The 17,387-nt window shown below is 35.1% G+C and overlaps 2 protein-coding genes across 2 annotated transcripts; both read right to left on the reverse strand.

Moving 5' to 3' along the window:
- LOC109225278 (pre-mRNA-splicing factor ISY1 homolog) lies at positions 1,057-6,900 on the reverse strand. The gene is made up of 2 exons (XM_019389891.1): positions 6,297-6,900; positions 1,057-1,731 (listed from the first exon to the last, which is right to left on the reverse strand). The coding sequence occupies exons 1-2, from the start codon at positions 6,758-6,760 to the stop codon at positions 1,299-1,301; spliced, it is 897 nt and encodes a 298-aa protein (XP_019245436.1). The 5' UTR covers positions 6,761-6,900; the 3' UTR covers positions 1,057-1,298.
- On the reverse strand, positions 14,458-15,529 carry LOC109225953. The gene is made up of 2 exons (XM_019390760.1): positions 15,179-15,529; positions 14,458-14,895 (listed from the first exon to the last, which is right to left on the reverse strand). The coding sequence occupies exons 1-2, from the start codon at positions 15,527-15,529 to the stop codon at positions 14,458-14,460; spliced, it is 789 nt and encodes a 262-aa protein (XP_019246305.1).

Consider the following 17,387-nt stretch of genomic DNA (forward strand, 5'->3'; position numbering starts at 1 on the left):
TAAGAACTTTTTTTTATTAAAAAATAATCATGGTGTCTAAGTCAGCTTGCATGCACTCGACTATTCTATTGGACGCGTGTTGTCTCTCACCACAACATGTACTGAGTAATAGCTTGTTTGGCTAAGCTTCTCCAAGAAAGAAGTGTTTTTTTCAAAGTTAAAGTGTTTGGCCAAGCTTTTAGAAGGAAAAAAAATATTTTTGAGTAGAAACAGAAGCAGTTTTGGAGAGCAGAAAAAATAACTTTCCCCAAAAATAGTTTTTAAAGGCTTGGTCAAACACTAATTGTTACTCAGAAGTGCTTTTCCAATTAATTAGCTAAACCCAAACTGTTTCTCACCAAAAGTACTTTTGAAAAAAGCACATTTAAAAAAAAAAGTACTTCTCAAAAAAAGCTAATTTTAGAAGCTTGGCCAAACGGGCTATAACTCTGATTACCAAACTTAGACTAACATGATTAGAACCATGCCTTTTAATATTGGAGCTGGTCTTGATTAACATTGGCTTCACAAACTTCCAGTTCTAGTATAAGGAAGCAAGTTTGTTACCATTCTGATCATTAGTTCATTTACTACTTTGAATTTCCCTTATGATATAATTATATTCTCTTCTAAAGGAAGTTGAGAGTTTATTGGTAAACTATAGACCTGAAATCTGAGTTAATAAAGCAAATCGTTTCATTTGGAGGGTTTTCTTTTATTCAAAATTTATATGGGCTAATGTAAAGATTTGGAGGGGCATGTAGCTAAGATGTGCAATGTCGAGAGAGCAGCATAAACCGCAGATAACAATTGAAACGCAAATAGGCATTTAATACTAAAATACAGCAACTGATTACTTGATGCTTAAAGCTGAGAGAAGAAATTGTTGGAGTGGTTTCTGTAAACGTCCCCAGAGGTGTCAAAACAGTTCGAATTACAAAGGAATCATATCGCTGTTTCAATCTAGTGTGGCATTGAAGTAAAGTTGATTGATTACAACACATTTGATGCATTTCTTCACATTATTCTGCAACTGGAAAATCAATAGATGATTTGAAATGCAAATGAACTATGAACTATAGAAAGCGAAGGAACTATAGCATTAACTGAAGCCTCGTGGTCTGCGAGAAAACAGAAGCTTGAAATTATCATTCTATTCATTGCTACACTTGAAAGAAGTACAAACGCGCTACTACAGTTGCATTAATCCCAGATCTGTGGGGAAAGGCAACAAGAACTCCTAAACAGAGTCTCCTCTTTACATCAGAGTAGAAACACATGCTCTATGTAATAGTTTAACCAAGGCCAGGCGTTATCACCTACCGTTGAATGTTGAGCATGGCCTTAGCTTCCATTTGCTCTTCCATCAAATCCTCACTAGCATATTTGCTCAAGAGCTCCATCTTCTTCTGCTCCACTACCATCCTTTCAATCTCCTTCTCGTCCGGCAATGGGACATGTACCACAAATTCTTTTTCTTTCTCCTCCTCCCTCTCCTTTTGCCTCCTCTCCTCCTCGATTACATCCTCTTCCTCCTCGAACAATATCTTTGATCCTAAACCCACCTCCACTACCTCCCCACTTTTTACCGCCTTCATGGCTTCCCTCTTTATCTCTTCCATCTCCATCCATTCTTTCACAGCTGCAGCCTGCATCTTCTTCTCTGCTGGTCCCTCCAACTTCTCCAATATTCCATCCTCTTCATCTCTGTACCCGTAGTAGCTGGCATCAATCCTCTTGTATATATCATACCTACATAATTTCAGCAAACAAATCAACATAAGGATTGCTGAAATAATATAAAGCATAAGAAGATCTAAAATGTATCCCACAAAAATCATCAAATAACAAAGTAATATTTACAGCATGACAAAGAAGTATCCAACAAAGCTCTTTTATTCAAACTTAGATTGTCAAATACAACAAAATGTAAATGGCTACATTGCACTTAAAACAACAAATCTGATTTTTTTTCCAAGAATGTACTTTACTCTTCCAAGAATGAAGAATGAGCATGGGTGTTGAATATACTGACTTGCGGTCTATGAGATGCCATCATACATGCATAGACTTGCGGTCTATGAGATGCCATCATACATGCATAAACAGATTAAAACTACGCAAAATTTGTGATAAGCTAAAGTTCATAAGTCATAAATAAAACTTGCAACCTACTAAACTAACAATCTCTCCGTATTCCTATTATTTTTAAGGAAAAAATCTAAACAAGCTTTCTTTTACTAATATCATTTTCGTACTGACCATGCATAAGGATGTCAGTGCAAGAAGCAGGTCATTAAATTGGTGACAAGGCTAGTGGCTGTAAGAAATGCAATTTGATAAGTGTAGCAGGACTAAGATGCCAATCTTAAGTGAAATGAAGCAAATACCGCTGCTTATAGAGCTGCAGTTTTAAAACCTGCTTACTTGATAACTGTGAGCAGGCTGGAAGAAGTGCCAACAAATGGGTTGTCAACCTTCTTTCTCAACTTCACACACATTCACAAGATGTGTTTATTTGTGTTTTCTACATATTCATCTTCATCCAACAACAGCACTATGCATTTTGCAGGAGCAAAAACTTTCATCTGGTAGGGAAAAGCTCATGTAGAGGGAAGGGCAACTAATGCATCATTCTTCTTATTTTCATTCCTCGAAAAATGTTCTACCGTTTTGCAGAGGGAAGCCCATAATTGTGAGCGGACTGTGATTCATTAATGATGAACAAATAGACTTCTTGTCACTTCTCCACCTTCACAATCGAGAATAGGGCTGTTTAAGTTCTAATGACTCTAATTAATAAGGACCATCGAAGTTGTCAAAAGCGAAAGGTGCAGAAAAGCGCCAACCTTTGTTAAGGCTCTAAGCAAAACTATGTCCTACATTCGAAATTGTCAGAATGGTATTATAGACATTTCATACGTATAAAAAGTCTATCATGCCCTTTGTGAAGAAAAAAAAAGGGTAGAATTTTGCAATTTTAAATTTGAATTTGATTCTCTCATCAAATTAATTATGTCATATGTTCCCAATGCATTGAAGTACAAAATATTAGAGATTTATTTTTAAATTTTTGTAGCACGATACTTACGTAGAAGAAATTAAGTAGTTATAGCTCCTCTATTCTTCTTTTTCATTTAGGAATAAGGTGTAACATGCATCCATTAATTATAACTTCTCTTCTTTTTCATTTATGTTCATGCAAAACACCTTGTTATACACCTTCCATTAGTTATCACAAAGGCAACTACTTCCGTTCTTTTCATTTAGGTGCACGGCTGCACGCTATAGGACTTCCATCAAATATGGCTTCTCTGCTTAATTTTCGTTTAGGTGCATCGAAAACATCTTACTGTACACCTTCCATTAGTTATCTAATGTAAAAGAATAAAGGAGCTATAATTACTTACATTTTCAATGTATGTGGCATGCAACAAAAAGCATTTTTCCCGCCATTAGTATATTCTATTTCTGTTTGAAATGGAAATAAAACAATTATTTTATTTCCTTATGTCTATATTCCCACCCAATGCATTGAAGAAATAAAATAGCACTATCAACTAATGCATTGGAAACATAAGACATAATTAATTTGATGAGAGAAAACCAAATTCAAATTTCACTGCAAACCTTACTTTTTTAATGAATAGTATGATAAACATTTAACACATATGAACTGTCCATAATACCCCCGGTTCCAGCCATTTTTGTTTAATTCGCAAGCAGAATTAAGTCCGTATAAAAAGCGCCTTTTAAGCTATATATAAGGAAATATTTTTAACTTCAACATAGGTTTGAAACATCGCTACATTAGATATCAGATACGAATAACTTTTAACTTATTTTAATCATTGAATAAGAAGACAATGTTATGACTTCTTCCATATATAAGAGACATGATATTAAGGTCATTAAAAAAAAGATTATTTCTTCTATTTTTAAAAATAGTGCTTTTTTACACTGTTTTTTATCTCAAGATCTTGTATTTCTATTGATTGCAGTGGCAACAGAAAGATTTCTAACCTATTAAGCTAAGGTTCCCAACACACGAATTTCCCATCTTTTCTCTATTGCAAATGCAAAAGCCAAAAGAGGTCACTTTGCTGAGCTTTTAGCAAGCATAGAAGGCAAATTGCATGCGAGTACACCTTAGGAGAAATTTACAAGACCGGGAGATAGATGAGGTGAGACTCCTGCACAAACTTTACAGTTTCACAAGTCTGGAAAAGTTGATATTATAGTGGAAGGATCTTTCTCCCGGTGTTCTTATGTAAAGTCATATTATAATCTATTTGTTGACAAAGCTGTCTCGAGACGCATTAGGATGCCTCTACAGAAACTGAAGGCACCCATAAGTAGCACGTTTAATTGTTGTAGGTTCTCTACTTTTGGTATACAACTAGTATACGGGGTTTCCACATCATCAATAAAATCATTTACCTTATCAACAAAGTAGCATGTTTAAAATTTGTGGGCAATATGAGGACACAATATTGACAGAATGTTCTTTTGGGATGAAGTATTGCCAGTTGATAAACGAACACTTTAAAAGGAGGAGACGTTTAGCTGTTAGACGGTTTTATTGATTCAAGAATCATGGAAAGGACATGGATTATCTTTTGTTCCATTGTGGTTTGCTTTGGAATAATGGGCCATAGTACTCCGCATTTTCGATGTCTGATGGTACTACTAGAAATGGTGCCAGATACATGTCAATAATTCCCTTATTCCATTTAAGCTTTTCATCGTCCGATGGTAGAAACAACAGAGATGCTAGAAGAAGAAAATTGTAGAAGACCTGCTCCCTTTACATATTTTATATTTTGTTCATTATTTGTTTTTCTTTTTCTTTTTCTTTTTTTTTGGGGGGGGGGGGGGGGGGGGGAAGAAAAACTTTTGAAGGAATTGAGAACCCAATATTAAATGTCGAAAACTCTCTTATTTCATTTGTACTGTTTGGTGTGGAAGGAAGATATTATGTTGTATAAGTAGTTGGCTAAATTTTTGGAAGCCTATTGCATACTTGCATTGATTGCTTTTTACTGCTTGAGAAGCCAAGGCAATCTCACGTCAATTCATAATTTTCCAGCACGACCTTATTTATAGAAAATGAACTCTGTCAAAACATCGTTTTCGAATATATCACTGACATCTAATAAACTGATCAACCAAAAAAGTTAACATGCAATTTTTGGCCGCATCACCTCTATTTTAAATATGCTAAGCAAACATGTTATCTTATAAGGGAAGTAATTCTATTAATGATGGGAAACGCCATATACAAGTTGTATGCCAAACAGTAGAGAACCTACACCAAAACATGATTCTTCTATACAAATAGGTAGCTTATGAGTATACTAAAACATGTCTGTTAAGCAAACACATGTTTGTCATGGGAAACCAGAAAGCATCACAAACCAATCACAGGTAATGCTTAGACTTTCACAAATCTAATTTGTATGAACAAAAGAGCAATCTTCAAACTGTCATACTCATTTATCCGGCTTCAAGTGTGTGCTCAGATCACTGAAATGTCCACATTCACCACTGGTTGTTATTTTTGAGAAAGAAATCAAAATATAACAACCAATTGAAATGACAGTGTTTCGTCAATTTAGGAGAGCATGTCGCCCTTTCATTGTCTTCTGATCTCCTTTAATTGTTAGGAAGGCTATTTTCTTGGCAGCTAACCTCAATATTCAAAACCCTACTTCCTATGCAAAAGTTTCAGTAATTTGCATTTTGCCAAAGCAAAAATACAACTTTGTATATGCTTCAACTACTTTCAATGTAATCTCTAAACATCAGTACAGCGAGAATTCAAAACCCAGCTGTCTTAGGTTAGTTTTTTTTTTCTTCTTTTGTTTTTTGATGCCCAAGAAATCTGTCTGCAGCCAACCTTGGGTTCAACGGTAGCCTCCGAAATTCAAGGATAATGGCCCACCCCTCTACCCTTATCCACTTAAATACCGGGCTTAGTTTGCATCGCACAAGGCTCGAACATGTGGCCTAAGTCCCAAGTCCCCGAGCGTTTTCCACTTGAACTAAGCCCTGGGACTATCTTCGGGTAGTTTGTATCATATAAACAAATTAGTCATTTTTAATAAATTCCTATCAAATTTTTTACTAATTCTGAAAAGCTACTCGTGATATCTAACATAACGGTTGTACTAAAGAAGCACAAATAAAGCTACGTAAACCAGATAAAACAATGTAGCACGAATGAGGTCAAAATCAATCAATCAAACAACTACGAGTCAATATCAAGCTAGTCAAAAATCACCTATATAAATGCTCGTAAGCATATAAATACTTACCTCGTTCTTCTTTTTCGCAATTCAGGAGGTTTCTCAAACAACTCCCTAACACCAGGCAACTTCTTCGCAGCACCAAAATACCTATACCCAGGACCACGTCCACCCGGGTTTGGAACATCAACAATATTCCCTTCCAAATCCGTCATTTTAGCCGAATGCTTAGTATAATTAGGCCCACCGAGTTCGATAATCCTCCTTTCCCAATGCCCTTTCTCTCTAATCAACTTATTAATCTCATCATTTAGGTCTCTTAATCTGTGTTCTCCTAATCCTTCGTTTTGGATCTCGGCTACTTTTCGACCGATTTCTCGCATAATTTGCTGCCTCCATTTGTCTGCTTCAGCTAAATCTCGACACTCTGAGGCTAAATATGGGCGCCGTTCTTTGGGCTTTTTCTTTTCTTCTTCTTTCATTGTGATGAATCGATTTAACATCGACTGGGCTTTCTCTTCGTTACGCGCCATGGCTGGTTCTGTGAATTGCGAAGAACTGAAACCTTAGAGAGAATGGAAGTTGCTTCAGCTGGGGATTTGGGGAAAAATCTTAAACCCTAGGAGGAGAGCTATTTCAGAAGTTTATAATAGAAGCTTTTGGCTTTGTTCTGATTTTCGATGTTAGTGTTGCGGGTTCAAATATTTATGGTGTACCGAACGACGTCGTGTGGTTTCTCAAAAGTCAAAATTACTACAAGATGAAGGATAAAGTTGGAGTCATCAAACATTTATTTATTTAAAAAAGGAATTTTTACATTCCTATCCCACTTAGGAAACCTTTTTACCCTACATGTTTAAGGTTTGAGTAAATTACATTTAGTATACCAAATTATCATTTTTATACCATATCTAATTAAGGTTATAATTAATGAGATATTTTCTACTCCTTAATTAAAGCATTTTCGTTTTTTTCCAGTACTAATCCCTCACTTTCTCTCTCCTAACCCGTCATCCCCGTACCCCACGTTCTTTTTACCCTCCCACGTTCTTTCTACCATTGTCCTTCTTCTGAAACCACCCAATTTCCTTCAAACAAAATTCAACAAACCCTTTAAACAAATTCCTATCCACATTTTTATTTAGTTGAAGTTCATCAATGAAGAACAAAGAAGGTTCGAAAAGAGTCCAAAAAAATTTGAAGTTAAACCATGAAGAACATCAAATCTCCCTAAAAAATACCTAAAAAATCTGCAGTAGGTGATATCCCCTCTTTCGATTTGGGTGTTTTAACACCAAAATCACCACAAAAACAAGTAAAATCTACACATGCAATGGAACCTACTACTCACAGTTCATCTCCTAGACAAATCCGTGCCGAGATTAGAACAAAGCAAATGCACTATGCAGATGCTGGAGGAAGTGCTACACCAGGCGGCAAACAACTGTCTTAATTTTGTAGATTATTTGTAGTTGTGATTTTCTACAGTTTATAATTGTAGATAAATTGTAGACTGTTTTTTGCAGAAGATTTTGTAGAAGTTTAGTCGTTTTGGATTTGTGAAAACAGAAAACAATGCATCTACAATCAGAATACAAATAATCTACAATTTATCTACAAAATATTTACAAACTGGATACATTAATGTCCCAATTCCCATTTCAATTGTAGATAATTTGAAGATATAGTAAAAATTTTGTAGTCATCCATTGTAGGATGTCAGACATTGTAGTTAAATTGTACTATAACTGTTGCAATTTGTAGAAATTTGTGAAAATAATACTGCTTCGTACATAATTAAACTGATTTGTATTTTATTTGACTAGATTTTGTTCTAAACATAGATTGTAGTTTTATTTAAAGACAACATTTTGAAATCAACAATTTCTAATCATAGATTGTAGTTTATTTTGTCGTATAAATGTAGTAACTTTGTAGATAATTTTGAAAACAACATTGCTTTATTTTTTCATTAAACTGATTTGTAGTTTAATTGTAGGCAAATGTAGTAAATTTGTAGATAATATCATAAAACTATAATTCTAAGCAATTTCAAACTACACAAACTTGCACTTGTGTTATCGTTGGTGATTGCCAATTCCATATTGAAATCTCGTACACTTATACATAACGGATATGAACCTAAGTTTTTATTCTCCTTCTTGGTCTCCATATACACACGAAAAACAGATATATATGATCGACAATTTGAGAGAAGAAACAACGAAGAACGGAATTTATCAACTTTGCGTTGTTGAATCTCGAAAATTTGAATTCAGTTCGTCGAAGCTGTTAGTAGTTGAATCTGTTCGTATTTTTAGAAGTTGTTCGTTCTTTTTTTTTCGAGATTTGAATTGTAGTTCTAGAGGAAAATAAGCAGATTTGAAATTTCGTTTCCCTTTTAATAAATTTAATGTAGAATCAATTAATCCCAAGATTCTCTCCTTATTTTTAGCGCGATTTTTAAGAAATATTCTGCACTTTTAATACCTAATAAACGAATGGTATAAAATTTGTAGGAAAAATATGGACTGGGCGGGTAATTTACATACTATACACATTTTTGGTAATAAAGTTTCATATATGGTATAGATAGGAAAAAACCTCTTTAAAAAACTACAAGTGAAGTTTGATACTAACAGCCCATTTGGAAAAGCATTTATTCAAAATTATTTTTCTAAAAAGAGTTTGTGTTTGGTCAATTTATTTGAATAGTATTTTTTTTAATATTTTATAAATAAATTATGTTTGATTAATTTTTCAAAAAATATTTTTGAGTATTAAATTACAGAAAACTCAGTTAAAAAAATATTTTCTGCCTCCAAAAGCTTAGCCAAATAAGCTCCAACAATAGACGACACCTTAAAATTAGGGAAATTACCAGTTATGTCACTCTACAAACTTTCCTAACAAAATATCTACTAAAAAAGATCCAAATGTCATTTTTGGCCCAAATAGTTTCAATTAATGTCAATTTTTGTATCCGTTATTTTTCGTATACAACACCGAATTTTCTCTCTCTCTTTCTCTATGTCTCTCTCTCTCTCTCTCTATCTATCTATCTATCTCTCTCTCTCCCTCTTTCTGCGATTTTTTCCTAAATTCAACCAAAATTGCTGAAATTGACGACAAAACAAGATACATTTTCGGTTATTTTCGTCTGATTCCAGGTAATTTGGAGTAGAAAACCTCTTATTTTGTATATTTTTCTGATTGCATGTGTTTTTGTAGAATCGATGTTGCTTTTCTTTAGGTTTTTGCGACTGATTTTGTAAGTTTTGGTCGAGTTTTTGTATTAATTTCTTCACAAATTTCTATAACCTTTTGTTCGTATATTTTTTTTTAATTTTGTCATTGAACCTAGTTTCAATTGTGAAACAGAGCAATATGAGAAGACAAACTCGTTCGATGAGTTCATCACCTTATTCAAAGTCGGTTTCAATTGAGAAATCGAGCAACATGAGAAGAGAAACTAGGTCGATGAGTTTATCTCCTCATTTAACCCCGGTTTTAGTTGAGAAATTGATTGATGAACAAAATATGCGAAGACAAAATCATTCCGACAGTGTTAAAGTGTTAGAATCTCAAAATGATATTGTTGGACAATCTGAGAAAAAGAAAAGCAAGAGGGTTATAATGGATCGTGATCAAGGTAAGAGAAAACGTGTCGTGGAGGACGAAGTGAATTTGGGTGTCAAACCAAAAAAAAACAAGGTTCAGAAGGCAGAAAAAGTTAAAATTCCTGACAAAGTTTGTAAGGTATATACAATTTCAGTTATAATTTTTTGTATTGTTGACTCTTCTTTTAAATTTTGGATTTAGTTTGTATTTGTTTGTTTTTAATTCGTGTCATGTATTTGTAGCCTTGGAAGCTCTATATTCCAGTTGGTGAGTCGTTTCCTGTTACTCATTGGTCATCATACACTAATGTGGACGTTATATCGGTTTTACAGTCAAAGTTGACTGATGTCCAGCTTCGGATGTTTAGGGAAAGCTGTTTTGGCTATTTCCTTGATTTACCTCGAGTTGCTATCCAGGCACAACTTATTCGTTCTTTAATGTTTAGGGAGTTGGTTTAAGATAAGTGTGATAAATTTTATGTGAAATTGAACGACGAATGTGTTTTACGTTTTGGTCTTCGAGAATTTGGTATTGTAAGCAGTTTAAATTGTTGTGGTAATGAATATGTTGAGGGTAAATTCAGTGAACCCAATAGGTTGGTGGATACTTATTTTTCTGGTTTTGAAGTGGTGTTAAAGAAGTCACTTATTGATTGTTTTGAGAAGAAGAAATGGCAGTTTGATGAAGACGCAGTTAAGATTGAAATCATTTATTTCATAAACACATTTCTAATGTCCACTCAGGCTCAAAAGACATTTATAAGTAAACGTGATTTCCATCTTGTCGAGAGTGGTGAGTATGTGTCGTTTCCATGGGGTAAGATTGCGTTTCGAGCTTTAATGAAGTCGGTGAGGGACAGGTTGAGGGGAAAGTCTGAGTTTTATAGGATTGGTGGATTTCCTCTTGCACTATAGGTGTGGTTCTACGAATGTTGCACTGTAGTTGATCAAAAGTTTGCTATTCGCGTTGGAGATCATACACCACGCATATTGAATTGGGAAATGACAGACGGGCCAACGCGTGAGGACTTCTCTACTGGTTTCTTCAACAGCACAGGGAATAAGGTACCATCTTTTATGTCTTGATGGGATATACATTTATAATACACTGTAATTCATTGTGATACATCAAACATACAGCTTTTATATATCTTTGGTACATCTAGGACTGAAGCACTTTTGGTTACCTTTGTAGTTTAAAAATATTTCTCCGATAACTGAAGAGCTAAGGAGATTTACTTTGCCTGTTGAAGTTACCAATGAGTATCAGAAATATTTGACATCACGTAATAGGGGAAAACTTCCTATTGATGATAGCGATGATTTTGTCACGCCACCCCCGAAACAGATTAAGGAGCCTGTCCCACCAAAAAAGGCGCCAGGTGTCCAACCTGTTGATTATGACCGTGAGTTGCAGAAGTTGAAAGCTGATGTGAAGCAAGTTTATATTGGTCTTTTTTATATATTTTTTGAAGTATCGTTCAATTTGTATATTCAAAGTCTATTATCTTTCTTATTTGTTTCATCTTGTAGCTCCATAAGCAGTTAAATTCCTTCATGGAATATGTTTCTGATAAATTCAAGAAGGTCTTTGAGTTGATAAAATCCAAGGTATGTGTTTCTTTTCCATTGTGCATTTTTTTTTAATTTTTTAGTTAACTTACTGCATCCTTTTTTTAAAAATAGCTTGGTGCAAGCGAAGTCAAATATTGTGCACATCCAGAGGAAGACACCAGTGGTCGTCAAGACAATAATCATTTTGTAAGCAATATGGAGTTTGGTGGCAATGAAGATGTAGAAATGGATGGTTGTCAGGTGTGTTTAGTTGTGCATTCTGCACTTTTTCCTTTTCTTTTCTTTGTTGTTTTTGATAATTCGATTCTTTTTAAAAATATAGGTCGGTGGAAGAGAAGGCAAAGATGTTCCACATTCTCAAAGAGATGCTAGTGAGTATCATCGTGACAATATTATGCTTGGTGCAGCAGATCAGTTAGGTGTCAATACTATGGAAGGACCTTCTGGTGTGAAAGTTGACATATTTGTTGCTAAAGTAACTTTCACACTAGATGTAGCACATGCTGACAGTATTGGTGAGATTGTAGATGCGGCGGCAGGGGAGACGGAGGAAGAATCTGAGAAATAAAAGGTTCCTGAATCCCGGACTGGTGCTGTTTGTGCGACTGCAAGTGTTGATGCGGTGGCAGGAGAGACGGAGGAATAATCTGAGAAACAAAAGGTTCCTGAATCTCGGACTGGTGCTGTTTGTGCGACTGCAAGTGTTGATGAGGCGGCAGGGAAGATGGTTCTGTACAATCCTGAATTACTTCCTGAAGTATCGCTGCAAATGGAAAAAAGAAAGAGATGTCCTGCAAAGGCCATACAATCTCCATTCATTACTGTGTTTGATTCAGGTTTCAGTACTGGTGTTGTTGCAGCGAAAGGAAAAAAGCAAATTTATGCTATTAAGCATCCTTTTCAAAGCAAAATCAGAACTGACGTTAACAGCTCTTTGTTGAATGTATTTGTTGTTGTCAAAGAAGGGAAGTCCAGAAAGAAGTATGTTTCCAACTTCTGAGTTTTTTTTCAGTTTTATATTTTAATATATTGTCACTTATAGCATTATTTTATATCAAATCACTGTACTCTTTTGTGAATATATGTTACCAGGAATGAAATTTACCCGAAGCATGTTAGTGAACTCCATCCTGCTTATGATCTTGGTGTATTTAATGTTGAAGATAAAAAATAGTTTTACACTTTGGCATATAATGGTCAGCCCTTGGATGACTCGGTATGTAAGAATTTGCAGTATTTTTTTTAAATTTTAGCCAGTGTACACATGAACACTCAGTCCTCTTAAGTCAGAACAGATTATTAAATTGCTATTTCCTGGCACAAGAGATAGCAGTGAGCATTCATTTTCCTTTGTTTTCTGTGATTTTGGTTTGAAAAACCGTAGCTGCTTAAAGCTTACGAGCCTTTAGTGATTAGTTATTTGTTATGTTTTGTTTCAGCACATTGATGTTTTGTTCTATTATCTGAGGAAGAAGGTGAAGTATGATAAAGAGCTACCTGTAACATTCACCACCACAGATTGGTACTTCGACGAGAAACTTAATGAGTTGTGGCAGGCGTTTATTGATACAGGTGGAGACATGTGTGCAATCCGAAACATGTCATTGCAGAGTATATTCAGGGGTTTGTCTTGGATCCCAATGTTCCATGGCACACAGTCGAGCATGTCTTAACGCCAATTAATGTTGCAGAACAATGGCATTGGATAATGGTCGTGATGTCCTTCAAGGATAGGTGCATTTATGTGTATGACTCTATGCGCGGTGAAGCTGCTCATCAAGCCAAATTTCATAAGACCATGGCCAAGTATTCTGTATTGCTGCCTCATTTTTCCGTGCACACGCATTTTTATTTAAACAAAAATGCTATCAATTGGTGCACTAGTGTCTACAAATCAAAAGACTTGATTACCCCCTTTGATGTAAAACTGGTTGAAGGATTGCCTCAACAAGTCGAAGCGTATGACTTTCTTTCAACACAATCTGTCTTGTTTTTAGATTTTGTTGTTTGATAGTTGTTGTTCTTTTTATTTTTGCAGTGATTGCGGTGTATTTGCGGCAGCATTTGCCGAGTATTTCATTGAGGGCAAAACGCCTCCTAAAAAATTCAATGCCTATGCACATCGGCGAATATTTGGTGCTCTCTTCTGGGATAATGCTAGAAAAAAGATGGAACTGAACGCGCAAAGTGATGATGAGATTATTTGGTCGACAGAATAAGTCGTGGAAGCAGAAGAAGTAGTTACTTTTATCATTGTTGTAGGATGAACTCTATAATTTTGTTTTTGTATTGTGTTCTATTATGTTGTCATTGTTGTAAGATGGATCAGATTTGTTTGTGTTTGAATTTTATGATTACTTTTAAGAATTGTATGGCAAATTAGATGTTTGCTCTGTTATAAAGGTTTAATGAGTTTCAGTGCGATATTGGATTGTTGCAGTTAAGTTTATTTTGGAGTTTTCTCCCTTGATTTTGTATTGTGAATTATAGAGTATGAAAAATATACGGTAGTTTGTGATACATTGTCTCTTGCAGATACACGCATGATACATACATGATACAGATATGATACAGATATGATACCGATATGATAGACATATGATACACAGTTTTCAAATATGTATTGATGAAGCCACTCTTATTTGCAAATTTCTAAAAGTATTTGCATAGTTTTGTAGCTGCTACGACTGTTTTCCATTAGTTAGTTTTGTTACTACACAAATACAGGCATGAGTAAGAGCCTATACAAAGAGATACATAGGTGATACACAAGCGATACATAGATGATACAAATGTGATGCACAAGCGATACATATATGATAAAAATATAATACATCTGATACAACTTCTTTTTAATCAAACAGATGTATAATATACACTTGCAATACGATTTTAAATGATAGGTCAAATATTTATTTATATCTAAAATTCAAATGACATTCTACGATGATATAGTTCTTGATATATTGCATTCTTCTAAATCTCTATGATATTCAGTAAATTAAAATAACAAGTAATTCTAAATTTGACATATTTCATCCTCTCTTTGGATTATTTCTACAAGTTTTCCTGTTGCGACCTTCTTCTCCACACTGTCCACATGAAATCGACCTTTTTCTTTCCCTTTCAGATATTGGCTTGCACCTCCCCTTCCTTGGCCTTCCTATTGTTTTAGTCACGTCTGATGGCAAGACTTTTTTATTTAGAACTTCTGCAGGAATTTTCCATGTGCTTTCATCAGGAACCGGATAAATTGGAATTTCATAGGTCTTCAATAGGTACTTCGTGGTGTAGTACAGAGAGAAATACTCAATGTGATCAATGTATTTGTATTTTAATACTGCCCAAGCATGTGCACATGGCATCTCATCCATCTGAAACCTTCTACAGCTGCAAGTTCGATCTTTTAGGAACAACATTCTCTGTTTACCCTTGTCAAGTACTGAATATAAGTAACTCGTCGAAGGGGTTACCTATAAAATTTATCAACTATCATTAGTGGTGACAAAGCAGATGCCCTCAAAATACATATACTAGAGAGCCTACAAGATTCAAAATAGCTTAATATCATGTCAAACCAACCAATATTTCAGGAGTGGGGTAGGTATAAATGCTACATTAAATTGAAAGCCTTTGCTTCTGTGCAGGTGGACACTAGTTTAACAGAATCACACAAAGCGTTCAAGATATAACAGATTCATGAATTCGGCATGATTACATATTCTATGCACAAGTATCTACATATTCCAGTCATACCTTCATCTGATGTGACAATTCAAGATTGTCCATCAGCATTGTATCATATTTTTTTTCAAGATCAGTAAATGACTCTACTGCATTCTTTAGGTTTGTAACATTCCATCGTCCGATCAATTGCCTTATGTAGTCTAGCAAAGGCAGTACTGGGAGTTCCCTAGCAGCCTTGAGAGATGCATTGATCGACTCCGCAATGTTTGAAGTCATCGTCAATGTTTTGTTGACAGTGGAATGTGCTCTGGACCATCTTTCATACCCAACATTCATTAAGTAATCTTTGACCCTCTTATTAATTTTCTCTACCTCTGCCATGTGGTAATCAAACTTCTCAACTATGTATGCTTTGGCCATAGCAAAGAATATGTCTTTGAGCAGCAAATTGTTTTTTTTTTTTTTGTAATTTTTTTAAAATTATTCCATTGATGCCATATGCAGACACAATGAGGTACTTGTGGATACAATGTTGCCGCTACATTTTCAATGCCTTCATGCCTATCTGAAACTATGCACATTCCTTCCCTTTCCCCAAATGCATCCTTGAATCTCGCAAAAAACCACTCCCAGGAAGCATTATTCTCTGAATCTACTATGGCATATGCGAGTGGTAGGATATTACCTGCTGGATCTTGTGTTGATGCTATCAATCATGTTCCTCTATATACCGATTTAAGAAAGGTTCCATCTACAACAACAACCGGTGTGCAATACTGCCATCCTTTTATAGATGGAAATAGTGCAACGAAAGCATACATGAACAAGTCTTCCTCTGTGTTTTTCAAACTTACCACCGACATAGGATTTGTAAGAACCAGCATATAAAAGTAGCTTGGCAGCTTTTCATATGATTCGCTCGGGTTCCCTCTCAGTACTTGAACTGCATATTTTTTCGATCTCCATGCTTGCATATATGTCATCTGAATACCATACTGCTTGTTCATGTCTTCAATTATGTCATTAGGAGTGTATATTGTTTTTGGGTCTTTATACTTGTCTATCAGAAGACTGCCGATGAGTTTTGCAGTAGCTTGACGTTGTGCGTAAGATTTGTCTTTCAGGGGGCATGAGTGCACTTTGCTGAAATTTCTGACCTTGAAAACGTTTGCTTTTTTCAGGCTCGAAGACTTAAAATACCAATCACAGTTGTTGTTGATGCATACTAGGCAGTACCTACGACAAGGATATAAACTTTTCCATCAAGAAACAGAGCAACATGAAATACAATGATATATAGTGATACACACTGCCATCAACAATACTAGATGAAAAAATACAGCGACTATACAGTACTAGACGGTGACAACCACAACTTAAAAGTGTACAACCACATACTTACAAGCAACAACTTATTTTCTACATAATTATGCTTCTAACATCAACTACGATAATTATACAATAAATATTTTGATACCTACTTTCACTTGATCTATGCACCTTAAACTGAAATTTTTCCTTTACTGCCAAGTGCCTCATGACTTTGACTATCGTTGCCTTGTCTTTATAAATTTGACCTTCTTCTACATCTATGTGTTGAGGGTCAGTTATTATTGTATTTTCATCAGATTCTGTATCATTCCAGTCTTCTCCATCCCCAAACTCGACCATCTTAGTTGTATCACCATTGTATCTCTCCTCTACAACTGAGCTTTGTGCACATTATGAGGAAATCACAGCAGAATTGGAATTGTAGCAGATCATGTCCATATCCTTTTCACTCGATGTTATACAAAGGGGATACATTGTAAATTCTGAGCTTTTTTTCAGCTCAAGATATACACGTACACCCATACTATTGTGTATCACTATTGGTGGGGAACTGTTTTGGACAGTGTATTTGATTTCAATATCATTCAATGAAGTATCTATCATAAGTTATTTCGAAATCACGTCTACAAAATCTTCAAAACTTATATTTGGAGTAACTATTACAGCATCTGCATTATAATCTACAAAGCTGTTGTCAACATTCCATCGGCCACCATACTGAATAAAAATTGGTAAATTTGTCATTGAAGTAGCTGAAATTAGGTCAAAACTCACTAATTCCTTGATTGATTTTGATTGCAGTTCGTAATTCCTTCTACACAGAAATTGCAAAAGCTGTAGCTACACAGAAATTGCGAAGGTATATAGTGAAATTGATCGATTTTGAGTGAAATTTGGAGCTCCTTTTGAGAATTTTTTGAGAGAGAATGCCGTGATTTACAGCGAT

This window comes from Nicotiana attenuata, chromosome 5 (assembly GCF_001879085.1).
Source record: "Nicotiana attenuata strain UT chromosome 5, NIATTr2, whole genome shotgun sequence".
Lineage (NCBI taxonomy): Eukaryota > Viridiplantae > Streptophyta > Magnoliopsida > Solanales > Solanaceae > Nicotiana > Nicotiana attenuata.

What these genes read in the sequence shown, in the direction of transcription:
- LOC109225278 (XM_019389891.1), bottom strand. Translation starts at nt 6,760, where the DNA reads ATGGCGCGTAACGAAGAGAAAGCCCAGTCGATGTTAAATCGATTCATC. An exon ending in TTGCGAAAAAGAAGAACGAG is followed by an intron (nt 1,732 to 6,296) that starts GTAAGTATTTAT and finishes GAAATTATGTAG; the next exon opens with GTATGATATATACAAGAGGA.
- LOC109225953 (XM_019390760.1), bottom strand. Translation starts at nt 15,529, where the DNA reads ATGGCCAAAGCATACATAGTTGAGAAGTTTGATTACCACATGGCAGAG. An exon ending in AATTGTCACATCAGATGAAG is followed by an intron (nt 14,896 to 15,178) that starts GTATGACTGGAA and finishes TAAATTTTATAG; the next exon opens with GTAACCCCTTCGACGAGTTA.